Here is a 15,109-nt window from a genome sequence, read left to right as displayed (position 1 = left end):
ATAGAGGATGCAGGCAGGCTACTAAAATTATAAGAAAGCAGTTATTAAGCGGGCAGCCCAATAGGATCAGTATAATCAAACTAATGAATTTAAAATTTGGAAAAAAATACTTGCAATAAATAATTACCAAGGTTATGTTGGCTAATGTTGTAATCTCTGAAAAAGGAAGCACTTGGTATAAACTCAGAATAACATAAGCTTTTTCTTAAACAGCAAGGCCTAGATGGTGTTGTTTCTAATACTGAAAAAAGTTCTTAATCATCCCCTCACAACTCTCCTTTCCAGGAATTACAGAGATGAATGGCATGGCCTTGCTGCTTATCTCCTGAGGGAAGAAGTCCCACAGGTGCATTTACATTGATGCTATAAGGTCTCACTGGCTCATGCAAAGTATTAAAGTGTACGACAGTGTTGGCCAGAGAAATAGAATGTGAGCCACATGTGAACTTTTAAATTCTCTAGGAGCTACACTGAAAAAAAAACCACACAAGGGAAATTAATTTTAATAATTATTTTATCTAATATAGCCAAAATATTATTTTAAGATATGATCAATATAAAAATATTAACATATTTTATATATTTTTTTATACCAGGCCTTTGACACCAGCTATGTATTTTACACTATAGCCACATTTTAAGTGCTCAGTAGCCACAAGGGATTAGCAGCTCTATAATATAATGGGTAGCACTGACTAAAGTTACATCTCCTGGTTTGGTAGGCAGTGCTAGATTCTCTCTAGATAGTGATTATCTCTACTTTAGCGTACACTGGGGGAAAAAAATCTTTCAAATCATCTACATATTGTTAGGTCTCTGAATGTTAGAGACCTTGACTTAATGTTAGGTCTCTGAATGTTAGGTCTCAGAGACCTTGACTTACAGATAAAGCCATGTCTGCAAGAAAACAACAACATATCTGTTGGCCTGCACCTGCAGACAGAGCCAAACTTGCAATAACAGAAAATGCCACGAAACAGTTACTGGTTTGCAGGCAGTCAACATTTTCTTTCTTTCTTTTTTTTTTTCCCAGTAGAATTTTGTTCGTTTTGTTTTATTTTATTTTATTTTTTGTTCAAACAATGCAACCCTGTCAGCACAGCCGCTATAAAACCCTCCTCAGGCCCTCCTTTGGGGCTGTAAGTCTCCTTTAGACACGCAGCGTGGGCTGTGGCCATCTTTTGCTCAGCCTGATAAACCTGTCTCTTAACAATAAAAACTTTCTTAACTTGCCTGACCATATGCGTTCCTTTACCGGCCGACCTATCACATATCACAATGTGTGTTCACCACCCAAAGTCAGTTCTCCTTCCATCACTATATATTTGATTCCCAAATGTTTCAAATCAAAGTAGGCAATAACTCACAGGAAATCAAAACAATGTAGAAATAAGCTTTTGTTTATCATCTTTTAGAAACAGAAATTTAGTCTTTTAATTAAAAAAACCACTCTGTATGCCATATTTCATTCAATTAAAGTCATCGCACTGTAATTTAAAATGAACCATCTGATTATCATTTAAAAATTCCTAACAGTCAAGGGGAATTTTATTTCAATTGTCTTGCTTGAATTTTTTGAGAATTTATTCATATGTTACTTAGGTAATTTAAAACTGTTTTGGTAAATGTTAAAAAGAGAATGTTATCAATATCTGCATACAATGGTAAACTAATTACATCACCTCTATTCTGTGTTTCCCTGAAAATAAGACTTAGCCGGACAATCAGCTCTAATGTGTCTTTTGGAACAAAAATTAATATAAGTATAATAAGACCGGGTATAATATAATATAATATGTAATATAATGTAAAATAAAATATAATTATATTATATTTATATAGTATAATACTCGGTCTTATTTTACTATAAGACTGGTGTAATATAATACCGGGTCTTAAATTAATTTTTGCTCCAAAAGATACATTAGAGCTGATTGTCCGGCTAGGTCTTATTTTCGGGGAAACACAATTGTTACTGTCCTAGTCAAAAACTACAACATTTTTTTGTAGGCAAATATCAAGGGCAAGAGAGCATCAACAGTCCTCATTAATAAAAATAAATAATAATATAATAAAGTTTGGAGAGCCCTGTAAGAAAGCAGAAGATAGGTGGATTAGGAGAAAGCACAGGACAAACAAAAGTGAGATGAGAGTCTTAACACCCCTGCCTCACTACCCCCCACCAGCCAACTCTGTATCACAGCAGTCAGTTTAACCCAAGTAGCTGGCATCTTTCTCCAGGGTTTGGAGGAAGTATTGTGGATTTAAAATGAATGGTAAAATCCCAAATTATATTACCACCCACACTCTTCAATTCTCTATAAAGTATAAAGTATTTAAACAACAACAGAACCTTTCAGTTGCTTTAGTTTACAGACTTTCCCTGGGGGAAGAAGGAAGTTATGGGTTGAACACAAGTTTCACAGAAGGATGTGGCTGGGTGGGGAGGGAAAGAAAGACCCTCTCACATTCCTGCCTTGGTGCCACTGTGGCTACTACACTGAATGTCCCTTCTGAATCATGCCTACCTTTCCATTCTACATATTCCAGAAGGGGATCAACCACACCAGCATTATTATCTATTTATTATACTTTGCGCAATTTAATTTAGTCAATGCCTCCAGTCAGTTAATACTGATTTTAGCAGGCATCCAGAATTTTTGCACTGAAAATAAAAATAAAGATTATATTAGGAAATTCAGATTCTGTTCCAGACTGTCACAAATATTGGGAATCATAAATTAATCTCAGGAGATAGGTGTACAATACCTGAAAGGAATAAGAGACAGTCTTAATATTATATAAACTGCACAAGCAGATGACTGTTAAATTCAAAGTGTAGTTGTTATTATTAATAAACATTCGTATTTGTTTTGGTATGACTTATGCTTCCCCCTTTCTCTTAATTCTGTGTGTCAAGCGGTATACGAGAAAAGTACTGCACTAGAAATGAGGAGACTAGGGTTTGGCATTTGGTGCTGCCACTGTCATTAACTAGTTTTGGCAACTCATGCAGTAATTTATTTTTAGGGGCTTAAATTTCCTCAATGTCTGTTAAGGTTTATGTAAGCAGATATACACAAACTTATACATAAGCACATCTCTGTCTTCGTGGGATAGAACCCGTGGCATGATATTAAATCAGAAAATTACCACTCGCTCATTGAGAAATAGTGGAAACAAACAGGAAAAAATTGTGCGTGAGACTTTGAGTTAGATTCAATTATGATTCTCAAGTGAGTTGGAAGCAAACATAAATAATATGAAAATAGTAATGAGATATTTTCATTCTTTTTTTCATACCAAGTCTTTGAAATCAGCTGTGTATTTTATACTTAAAGCGCATCTCAATTTGGACTAGCCACATTTTAAGTGCTCAACAGCCATATAGGTAGTGGCTACTGAAACGGACAGCAGAGGTCTAAAGTCACAAAGTTTCTGGGTAAGTTTTGGTGGACGTGTCAATAGTCCATGAGTGCTAGTTTTTAAGACAACTGTTTATTTAGACAGCTGTCAAATTATCTTAAAAACCTGACCCAAGTAAAAGAGATTTGTTATTTGAGTTGTATTTGTTTAAAAAAATTACCATAAATTTTGAAGATGAAGAATTGTACTGATACCTAAATTAAGATTTACATAATTTGTATAATTGTTGTTTCAAATTGATGTGAAATTATCAGTTATGTTCATTATAGATATTGTTCCCTTAAATTCGAACGGGAAGGTCCATAAATTAAATTTTAAAAATGAAGGCTAACAAATACAAATCAAGATTTCTGCAGTTCTAACATCTTCACTGTGTCACAACTAAATAGGCAGAATAGAAGTAAAGTTACATGGGATTTGGTTGAGATCTCTGTGGCACAGTGTTATTCATGTTTCTATCCTGTCTACACAATTGTGCAGTAAAGATTTAGTAGCAATCCAAGATATAACAATATTTTTCAATGAGTGTGACAGTTTCAAATATATATATATATGCCTAACAGTCACCACAAGCTATCGTGCCAAAGCACTCATTATCGACGTCTACCTCCAGACATGGTCCTGGTATAGATGGGAAGATCTTTGGCTGCTCGCCTAAGAACTTCCTGATGGGCTTCTCCCCTTGGCTCTCTCTCCAGCAATTCTTTCTCTGCATAAGAGAGATGGAACTGTGGAACAGATTTAAATTTTAATCAGTATTTTCAAAGAAATGATAGCATACGATCGACTATTCCCAGAAAAAGGCATTAATAAAATATCAACAGTATACTGTATACCCTATATATATATTCAGAGAGGTAATAGAGTTTGAAATCTGGGCAAGTCTACTAACCTCACAGGTTATTAGTTTATGCATCTAGGAAAGGGAATAATACTAAAAATACTCACTTTCTCAAACATTTGTGAAACTCAAGAGGAATTGAGAATATAAAGTGCTTTGTAAACTGTAGAGTTCTATCCAAATATTAGTTACATAGATAGATAAAATAGCAAAATAAACAAATTTAGCTCAATGAATGAATTTTTCAATTGGATATTATTAGTAACAAAAATAGAAACAAATCTACCAAGTATGTTTTCACATCTAAGTGAGTTTTAACTTAGGGATGATTATTACTAGAGAATTCTGAATTCTCTAGTACTCAAAAGACTAATCATTAATTTTACTTATTATACGGCCAATTTGGCCCCATTAAAAAATTATTTGAGAAAAATGAAAATTTGTTTAGATTCCAATATGATAATCACAAAAAACAGTTTTAAAAGTCTCTTTGAACTTCCTTACATTGTGACTCCATAAGATGCTCCTGGCTCATCTTGAATATTTCCTGCTCTAATTCTAAAATCAGCATGTTCTCTAAGGAGTCCTACTTCTTTTTACTGGAGAATGGTATTAGGAACCAAGATCCGGGCTCCAATACAGTTTTCAGATCAAAGGAAAGTATAATTTTAAAAGGATATACAAATTAAGAAAAAACCTGAATCTAACAACAAACAGAAAACTCACAGAATTGTATTTCCTTTTTGCTAGTTGTTTTTTACTTAGGACGAAAATAAACATATAACGTCAAAAGTATCTACAATGCACAAATGAAAACAGAATATTTTCTTGCCTATAAAGTTGGCAAGAAACAGTTAACAGTTTTCTTAATAATAACAAGGGTCTGATAAAACTGGAAGCATTGTATGTAAATTGCTATCATCCTTTTGGAAAACAACCTGGATAGTGACTTAAATTTTCTTGATCTAGTAGTTCTACCTCGGGGAATTTATATTAAGGAAATAATCCAAACTATGGGTAAAGCTCTATGTATACACATGTTAATAGCATTATTATAATATGAAAATTTGAGATCAGTCTAAATATCCAAGTTGGGATGCGACTGAGTAAATTTTTACACATTTCAGTGAGAATATTATGCTGTTATTAAAAATGAAAATAAGCCAATGATGAACTATTATGTGAAAAAAATTAACTAGAAAGAAATTCAGAATATAAACTGTCTGAATTAGTGTGGTGGGATGTTTTTTTCCTTTTTCTTTTTGCTTAGTCTCCATTTTCTAAACATAATTTAGTATGGTTATGTTACTTTTATACTGGGAGAAAATCTTACTAAATTGAAAAACTACTATCAATTTAACAATATTGCTATCAAAACAGTAAATTTTAATTCATGTATTCCAGATCATTTTATTTTCTCTCAATAGTGTGAGACAAGATTAACATTGTTTTCTCATATTACCTCTTCTGCTAATTTTTAAGTCCTATTTTAGAAAAGATGTTTAGCACATGTGAGCATTTTATTGTCACTTTAAGTCCAGGACCCTCATTTTACAAGTGAGGGGTTTTTGGCTGCTCATCAATTAGAAAATTAGCCCAAGATCTTGTATATTATTAATGAAACAATCTAACATTCTCAACCAGGAAGCAAGGGCTCTTTCTTGCATAACAATGGCCTCCAAGATCTTTTGATCATGTAGTCTCATCAGTTAAAAATAATTTAAGACCACAATGCCAATATTTGCATACTTATATCTTTACATATGTCCTATTTGCTAATATATTATGTACCTTATACATGAAACTTTAAAAAGAGAGAAACATTAAAAGAATAATGTATAAAATAGAAGTTTTTGCTATTTTTTCCTCCATGCTCCAGTTGATGTCCTGGTCACTCCCACCTATTTTGGTGTCCACACTCCATGCTAGAGCATGGTATAGCGACAAGAGTGCTGCATTGATGGTCAAAAGGGCTTTGGTTTAAATGTTAGCACTCAGTGTGCCACACACTAGCGCTCAATGCTTTAGGGTAATTAGCTAATATTCAAAGCCTATTGCTACATCTATAAAATGGTAATAAACAATATCTGTCTCATACAATTAAATGAATCAAATACAGTAAATATCTTTTGTGGAAAAATCATCCCAAAAAGCCTGGTACAACTCTAAATTCACAGTCATCAATCCCGACTGCTCCCTTAATACCGTGTTATTTCTTCTGTGTTCTGCATCATTTCATTTTTCCACTCTATCCAACAACTATTTCAAAATGTTTCTGCTCTCTCAAACCTCAGTCAACCTAATTCCCTCATCACTCTTAGCCCATCATCTCACACATAACTATGGGAAGCAATTAGAAGTCACTTCAACTTCCTGCCAAAGCTATAAACACAAAGTTGCAACTGTACACATAACTTCTTTCCTACTTTCAACCATTTAGCAAATATTTATTGAGTACCTTTTATGGATGAGACACTGCTCTGGGTACTGGCAATGGATTAGTGAATAAAACAGATGAAGTTCATGCCATTTTAGAGCTCATATTCTAGGGATGGCAGAAAAAATGAATATGGAATGTGTTACAGAATGATATACAGAGAAAAATATAGCAAGGTACAAGTTAAAGGTAATGCTAGGGCTGAGGCTTTGCATCCTATACAGAGTGGTCATAGAAAACCTCTAAGATAAAGTAGTACTTGAACTGAGACATAGAGATTGGAAAAATGTGAGGGACTCAGTCACACAGGAGAAAAGTGTTCCAGGTCAAGGAGAAACAGCAGGTTTCACAGCATGTTAAGCAGAAACATGCTTAGCATGTTGATGGAACAGCAAGGAAGCCAACACTGCATTAAAGAGAAGAGCGGGTCAGAGAGGGGGTGTTGGGTCACACCATGTGCAGCCTTTTAGGCTAGAGTAGAGAACTAGGTTTTTATTCTGAGTGGATTCAGGTATCATAGGAAAATTCTGAAGAGAAAAATAATATGATCTGTCTTGTTTTTGAAAGAATCACTCTGGCTACTATGTTGAAAATATAGAGAAGAGGACATGTAAGAAAGCAAGAAAAACTGTTGAAAATGTACTGCAAATATTCAAGCAAGAGATGATGGTGGCTTGGACCAGAGTGGAAGCAGTGGAGGGGGCGTGAGCGTACACTGTGGGTATTTTAAGGGTATGGCTTACGGAATTTGCTAATTGATTAAATACAGGTTCTGAGAGAAAAAGAGTAGCCAAGGATGACTCCAAGGGTTTTGACCTGGACAACTGGAAAAATGAAATGGCCATTATTGAAACAGAAAAACTTTAGGAATAGGAGAATTGGGGGAGTGGGTGGGAAATCAGAAGTTTGTCTTCATATATGTTGCCTATTAGATGCCAACTAGGTAGCTGTAAATATGTCTGGAGTTTAGAAGACATGACCAGGCTAATGATGTTAATTTGAAAGCTGTAGCAATAAGACAATAAAGTCATAATGTAGACAAATAAGAGAGAGGTCCAGAGACTGAGCTCGGGGATAATCCAATGCTTTAGAGCAGGAGTGTCCAAACTGCGGCCCGCAGGCCAACTGCGGTCCACAATCCATTGTTAATTGGCCTGCAGCAAATTCCGAAAATATGTTTAGTTTACTTAAATAAACCAGGTGAGGCAATACGTACTTCACCTCGAGGGAGTGGCCCGGCTGTTTGTGTATTTTACCGCATATGGCCCTTGGTAAAAAACGTTGAAAAAAGTTTGGACACCCCTACTTTAGAGGCTTAGGAGATAATGAGGAACCAGCAAAGGAGACCAAGAAGGAGTTGGCACTATGAATAAAAATAGAATTATTTGGATGAGAAAGGAGAAGAACCTAAAAAGAAATAATAGCATGGTGCATACGGGAAACTACACGTAATTAAGAACTACCAGAGTAAAAAGTGGGAAGTCAAAAAGTCAGACAAGTGTCATTTTTGCCAGACTAGGAAGACTGGCCTTCACCCTGTGGGATACGTAGTCATGGGGTAGATACAAGTGGTAGAGTGAAAGTATTAAATTTTTTTTCAGATGGATCACTCCAGTTTCAGGGTGGATGATGAATTTTTGCAGGGTTCTGCGAAGGGAATGTAGGCAAGACTGAAAACTGTGAAACCGTTTAGGAGAAGACTGCAATGTCTCAGACAAAAGAGATGACTGAGATCCTGAATTAAGTCAATGATAAAAAGAAAGGGAAGGAAGGAGGAAAGAAGGAAGAAAGAAAGAAAAGAAGGGGTTGGAACTAAAACAGAAATATCAGGAAGTGAAAACATGGCATAACAGTGGTGGAGGCATGAAAAAGCAGAGGATTCAGCATGGCTGCCTACCTTCTGGCTTGAATGGTGAGGTGAATGAATGTCAGTGGCATTTACAGTATAAGAAATGGATGAATCATGGTTTGGGAGAGGAGAGGGTGGTGAGTTTTTGATGTGTTGTATTTGAGGTGTCAGTGGAATGATCAAGAAGTTATGTTTGGCAGGGAGATACTGAAATTCACAGGAGAAGTTGGAGCTAGAAAAACATTTGGAAAATTTGAACACAGAGGTCACAGGTTAGCCACCGGAGTGGATGACATCACCTGTGACAGAAGTCAGCATTTTGCTTCAAACCTGCAACTAAAGCCAGGATGGGGGTAAGAGAGATGATAGAAAAGAAATAAATAGGGTAGAGGGAAGAAAAAGAGGTAGGAACAGAAAAACAAGTAGCTAGTAGAAGAAAAAAGGCTGTATCTGACTCATTCTAGGCCACGCATACCATTAACTCTGTGCAAATATCTGCGGTTTTGTTTTCAACATCCCCTCCCAGGTTATATAGCATATTTATTGGCCTTTTTGACCATGGCTGCATTTCAAACAGATTATTTCAGGAAACAATTCACAGTGAAGCCTAGACTCTTTTTCTTTTTCTTTTTTTTTTTTTAATTTAAGGTTAGCCTACTAAAACTACACTGCTATTACTGGAACAAAGTTTATGTCTATTTGACAAACATGTACTGGACTAAATACCAAAGCATAAAAGTGAGTCAGACACAGTCCTTTGATCCAAGAATATTTAACCAGGATTAAAGACTCAGAAACAAATAACCGGACTGGTCTTTTCAACATGCATAGCTAATCATATCACTTTACTTAAAAGGTTCTGTGGCTGACACTGCTGTTTGACCCCCAATGTACACTCTTTCCTTCTTCTACCAGGGTTAACATGACCATCAAGAATAAAGACTCCACTCCCAGCCTTCTGTGCAAATAGAAGTGGCCATAGAAGTAAGTTCTAAATGTAAGTGGAAATGGCATCAGCAACTTCCAAAGTGTCCTTAAAGGGAAGAACATTTACTTCTACTCTTCCTTCCTACTCCTACTCCTTTTTCTGGCCAGTAGGCTAAAATGTAGACATGATAGCTGGAACCACTGCACACATCTTAGGCCAAGAGGTGACCTTGGGGAATGGAGATGACACATGTCAGAGCAACAAAATAGAAGAAGCCTGGGTACTTGGCAGCTGTGGACTAGCTACAGACTTTGAATGTAGGAGGGATCAGTTGTTGTTGTTGTTGTTGTTTGGTGTCTAACAGCCAACTAATATACCATTAGTATGATAATTATAATAGAAGCATGTCTACCTTCAGGTCTATCTGTATCTATTATGTATCTATCTATCTATCCAACCATCCATCCTGATGTCTAATTCTAAAGTAGAAATGGAACACGCAACAGATTTAATATTAGAAATATAATACTCATCCAGTACAAAAATAATATTTATCAAGTGAAAATTCACCAAGACACAATATAAAAAAAATCACCAGACTCAGTAAGTTTACAACATTAATAAAAAGACATACAATTCATTCTTCAGATATCAGTATTATTGACTTCCATCTTTAAGATAACTTTACTAGTATTTTAACTTACTTCTTTTGAAGGATTCATTGGTAATGTAAAGATAGTTTTCCAATACGACCAGACAAACATTGCAAAAAGTAGATGATAAGCAATCAGGCACACAACTAAAGTGAGAGAAACATAATTATCACTATAAATGCAAATACATATTAAAATCATGGTATTCACAAAAGATCTGCTTATTCTAAAATAACAAAATTACCAATTACAATACTCATTTTATTTTGATTTTTATTATTTATTAAATTTTATTGTAAATAAGTTCATTTATGTCATACTGGAATAAGCACAACTCAATGAATACATTTTTATATCTAAAGCCAAGAGTTTAAAAAAAAAATCCCTAGTGATGCATAATTAGATCTATGCCCATGGTTAGAACACTCCCATCTGTAGACAGTCCCAATGGTTCACAGGGACCTTTCCTAAACTGTAAAAGTAGGGAGTTATGCCACAACTCTAAATAAATGTACTAAACAAATCTGACAGAGTACTAAACAAATGTCAAAACATTTAGGCTTTAAGAACTTTGCTTCCTGGACAAAGAATAGCGAAAGCAGTTCCTATTTGAGAAGCTGTTTGCTTACTTGCTTAGCTTTAGTCAAATCTGGTGACTTTCGCTGTTTTAATGAAAACATATTTAAACAGAGATAATCTGGACAAAGAAAGATTTCTTCCAATAAAAGTTCAAGTGTCTTATTTATCACATGGGATAATACTGTTAAGAAAAGCATTCTGATACTTTTTTCAGGTCATGTATATGAACACATTTTGTGTGGTGTTTTATTCTTGAAGTACTATGCGACTATAAAACATTAATTTTGTATACAGTGATAATGATTAATTATGGAATACACATTAATATATAACAATTCTATGAATTATAGAAGTGACACAGATATGGGATAATACTCTGAATTGAAACAGGAAATTGTTGATATTTCCGTATCTTGAAGCCACAAGAACCTTTGGCACAATTAACGCCATTTCAGGGTAGAATTCTTTGCCAAGTATCTGACAGAATTCAGTCTGAGGACTAAGAGAATAAGATGTCTTTAACCCCATCTTGTCTCTACATTCTCAAAGAATACTTTATTAATCCCAACCAAATCTAAGTGAATTCCACTTGTTTTTGCAAACTATTTCCAAGATCTCTATGTCTAAAACAATAATATATTTTACCTTGTTCTCCAATGTTTTCCATGGACACTATAGCAATAAATAGAAAAAAAGAGATAGGAAATAGGTTACATGATGCTTACGGTAAACATAGGGTTCTGATAGAGTCATAAGGCACGAGAGTAGGTTAATAACTTGACTCCGTTTCAAACCAACATTCTGTATCTAGAGGAGAGGTGAGCACTGTGGCAGAGAGAGTGGAGAGGGAGCCTAGTGGCTACATTCAGCCATGCCTCTACTGGCATTTTAGCCCTGGGTCCCACACAGAAAACACAACCTGTCCAGTGTGCAAATCCTGGGTCTTACTGCTGTAGTATTGATGGGTTTCTCAGTTTTCCTTCCATCTACAGTGTTCAGAGAAAAGCAGTGTTCTCCAGGTCCATTCCATTTCCACAGACTTATATTGCTGTTTATAAACTGGGAACCACCTAGTTAATGCTCCAAAAATAAAAAAATAAAAAATGTTGTGTCCAAAGCACACACTCTTCAAATTTCTCTTAAGTACAAATTCTTATGTTCAATGACTAATGGTTCCCTACTGTGTCAAATGAGGGGCCCAGGCAAGTGCCTGAAAACCCACCATCCCTTAGGGGCTGTTGTAAATATCTCAAGATGGCAGGTAGATTCGTACAGGGACCACAGAGCTAAAACAAGTTGGGACAAGAAACTGAATTTAGTAACCCAGGCAGTCTTTTTAGCTCCTGCATTGTCTACATGTATTTTTCCCCATTTGGTCTTCCTCCTTGGTACTCAAAGTCCTTTGTAAGTTTGGCCTACCTCAGTCATAACAGAAGAAGATCAGACTTTGCGTATTTATGTATTTCTATTCCTATTTGGCTTTTTAAAAGGTTACAGTATTCCAGGCCTTACTCCTGGAATATATAATTTCATTGCCTTAATAAGCACAGAAATCGGAGGGTAATGTGAAAGATTTTTAGGTTACTTGAGCCAACCAACCTCTTTTCCAAGAGAGCTACTGAATGTCAGTTTAGGCATTTCTAGAGCCAGTTTTGGAGAGTAGCCCATTCTTTGAGACTGATTATAAGATTATTGTGTGCTGAAATTCTCCTCTTTGTGTCATCTGCCTATGGTATCTAGGCTTCCAACTTCTACGGATAAACATAAAATCTACATGACAGAACTTCACATACTTACAGTTGGTGTGTCCCCCTTAAAAATGTTCTCTTTTAGCCCAAATAATACATGATTTCCAATCCCTCACCAACCTTGACGTGGCTCCTTTCAATGATCCTTAGGTTCTCAATTTTCTTTAACATTTCTGATCCTCAGAATGGGACTTGCAGACACAGATGATCTTTGACTTACAAATGGCCTGTTCCACAAGTTTGCTTATAAATCAGAGGCTGGCGAGTCAGAGTTCACTTTCTCACAGAATCCCTACAGGGGTTAATCTGAGGGCATCAGAAGGGCGGTAGGGGAGCATGTCTTTATATCTGACCTACCATTCTTCCCTTTATGCATTTCTCTCTAGACACTGACTTCCCAGTCTTCAAAAGTACTCCAAAATTGACAACAGCTCTTTCTTGGATCAAAATTTCCAATCCTTCAGTGGAGCTAATCTAAGGAACTGGAAAAGCAATTTGACTCCATCTGTACATGTATGTATGAATGACCCTTAACAGCCATTCCAGAGGTCTTGTTATTTTAAAGAAAATTTATTTGCTAACCCATGACTCTAGCTGTCAGAATTGAAAAAAATAAAACAAAATAAAACTTAAAAAGGAAAAAGCACAGTTAGTAGGAATTGATAATTTTTTTGACCTGGACCACTACTACATTGGCTGGATGTTCATCCAAAGACATCATTTTTATAGCTTTCACTTTTTTTCACAGCTTGTTTTTCCCTAAATGTACCTCAAAATCCACAGGTTCTCTGTTTTTTAAAAATTAAACGTTAATGCAAGTTATGTGCAAGTACATGGATGCATGCTTATGATAAATAATTCCAATAACATGTATAGAGTAAAATATGAAATTCAAAAAGGGTGTATCAATTACACTCCCACAAAGATTCTGAGCCTATCCAATTTCCTATAAATGTAAAATAAATCTTTAACTTTGTCAATATCTTAGGCCAAAATAAAAATCACTGTTTTAGTATTGATTTCTCTGATTACTGTTGAAGTTTTGCATTATTTAAAAAACACAATGATTGGTCTTTCCTATCTCTTCTAAGTGAATTACCACTTTGCCATTAGTCTACGTTTCTTTTACTTACTGAGAGCCTTTTATATATTCTGGACAGTAATCCCATGTCTGTTATTATATGTATATATGTTGCAAGTAAAGTTGTGTACAACTACTTTCAAATGATTTAATAAATACTGGCAAAATCCTATGGCTTATCACTGATTAAATAACACTATCAAAATTTTCAAATTGACTTATTTTACTAATAGATATATGGTCTATATTAGGTTTGCTTTATGACACTGAAGGCATTCATGCTCTCTCAACCATGTCTGCCTAAGAGGTAGGTCAGTGATTCACGTTGTAATTTTCAGTTTAGTGAAAGAAAGAGTTGTCAATTTCAACATCACCTTTCTCATAAAAACACATAGGATACAATGGCATTTTCAAATGCTCAAATATTTTTGTTCTTAAATAATTGTTTAAGAAAAGGTTGCATTTACTCTTGGGAATAAGAGCACTGATTACACTAAAATATTTACTATTTGTACATCTGGTGATCATCTACATACCTCTACCCTTTATCTTTTGCATGAATTATCAAGCAATCATTTAATCCAGGAGTTGGTCAGTAAACTATAGACATTGGTCCAAATACAGCCAGCCACCTGTTTCTGTAAATGAAATTCTATTGGCACACAAATACACCCATTTGTATACATGGCTATTTTTGTGCTACAGTGATAGAGTTGGGTAGAGCCAGGGGAGTTAATGTTGCAGTCCTGGGACGTCCAAAGACAGGCTTGAGACAGAATTCCTTCTTTTTCAGGAGAACTAAGTCTTTTCTCTTAATTAAGGCCTTCAACTGATTGTATGAGGCCCACCAACATTTGAAAGGTAACATGCTTTACTCAAACTATTGATTTAAATGTTAATCACATATAAACAAATGTCTTAACAGTAACATCTACACTGGCATTTAATGAAACAACTGACCACTGTAGCCTAGCCAAGTTGACACAAAATGTTAATCATCACTTAATCTATATTTTAGTTTTATTGTGGAAATCTTCTACTAAGAAGAAGGTAAGTATTGATCTTTTGTATCAGTTCTTAAGACAAGTTGTTTATTTATTATAAATTGAAATTATATCTAGCAAATTAACTACAGCATATTTTTATGTATGTGCTATCCTTCGTCATACTCTATAAACCTGACTATATAAATACTCCTATCCAAATTAACTTTATTTATACACCCATATAATTGCTAAAAATGCTATCAAACCCTAGTCTCTAAAGAGCTCTAAAAATATTAGAGCTGGTTTGGTCTAGCTTGACTTAAATTCAGTCTTGATTAAAAGCTGGGGATCATCTCAAAGATTACTCCAGTTCTATATTTTTACCAACTAATGTTTTAAAATTTGGCTTTGGTGATTATATATTAAGAGTTTGTCAAAAAATGTATTTATTGATAAGAAGAAGCCTAATAAACAGTTGGCAATAAATCCAGTTCAACTTTTAGTCATAAGTACAACCAAAATGGAAAACTTCAGGTACTAACATATGCCTTCATATGAGATTAAAAAAATGTACTTCCCCC

General features: G+C 35.0%; 1 protein-coding gene and 1 long non-coding RNA gene across 2 annotated transcripts in view; one reads left to right on the top strand and one right to left on the bottom strand.

Moving 5' to 3' along the window:
- The window catches only part of LOC141571047 (uncharacterized), a 30,963-nt gene extending 16,156 nt beyond the window's left edge, over positions 1-14,807 (top strand). Inside the window, exons 3-4 of the long non-coding RNA XR_012495539.1 lie at positions 9,469-9,550; positions 12,848-14,807. This is a non-coding gene — a long non-coding RNA (uncharacterized LOC141571047). The remainder of the gene's footprint in view (positions 1-9,468; positions 9,551-12,847) is intronic.
- The window catches only part of ZDHHC2 (zDHHC palmitoyltransferase 2), a 57,071-nt gene that overhangs the window by 22,783 nt on the left and 19,179 nt on the right, over positions 1-15,109 (bottom strand). The window contains exons 2-4 of the mRNA XM_019737958.2: positions 11,359-11,385; positions 10,186-10,280; positions 4,034-4,154 (exon numbers count right to left, since the gene is read on the bottom strand). Coding sequence (XP_019593517.1) covers positions 4,034-4,154; positions 10,186-10,280; positions 11,359-11,385 — 243 coding nt within the window. The remainder of the gene's footprint in view (positions 1-4,033; positions 4,155-10,185; positions 10,281-11,358; positions 11,386-15,109) is intronic.

This window comes from Rhinolophus sinicus, linkage group LG04 (genome assembly GCF_036562045.2).
Source record: "Rhinolophus sinicus isolate RSC01 linkage group LG04, ASM3656204v1, whole genome shotgun sequence".
Lineage (NCBI taxonomy): Eukaryota > Metazoa > Chordata > Mammalia > Chiroptera > Rhinolophidae > Rhinolophus > Rhinolophus sinicus.
The sequence above is the reverse complement of the archived record's forward strand: the minus strand, read 5'-3'. Positions and strand labels throughout refer to the sequence as shown.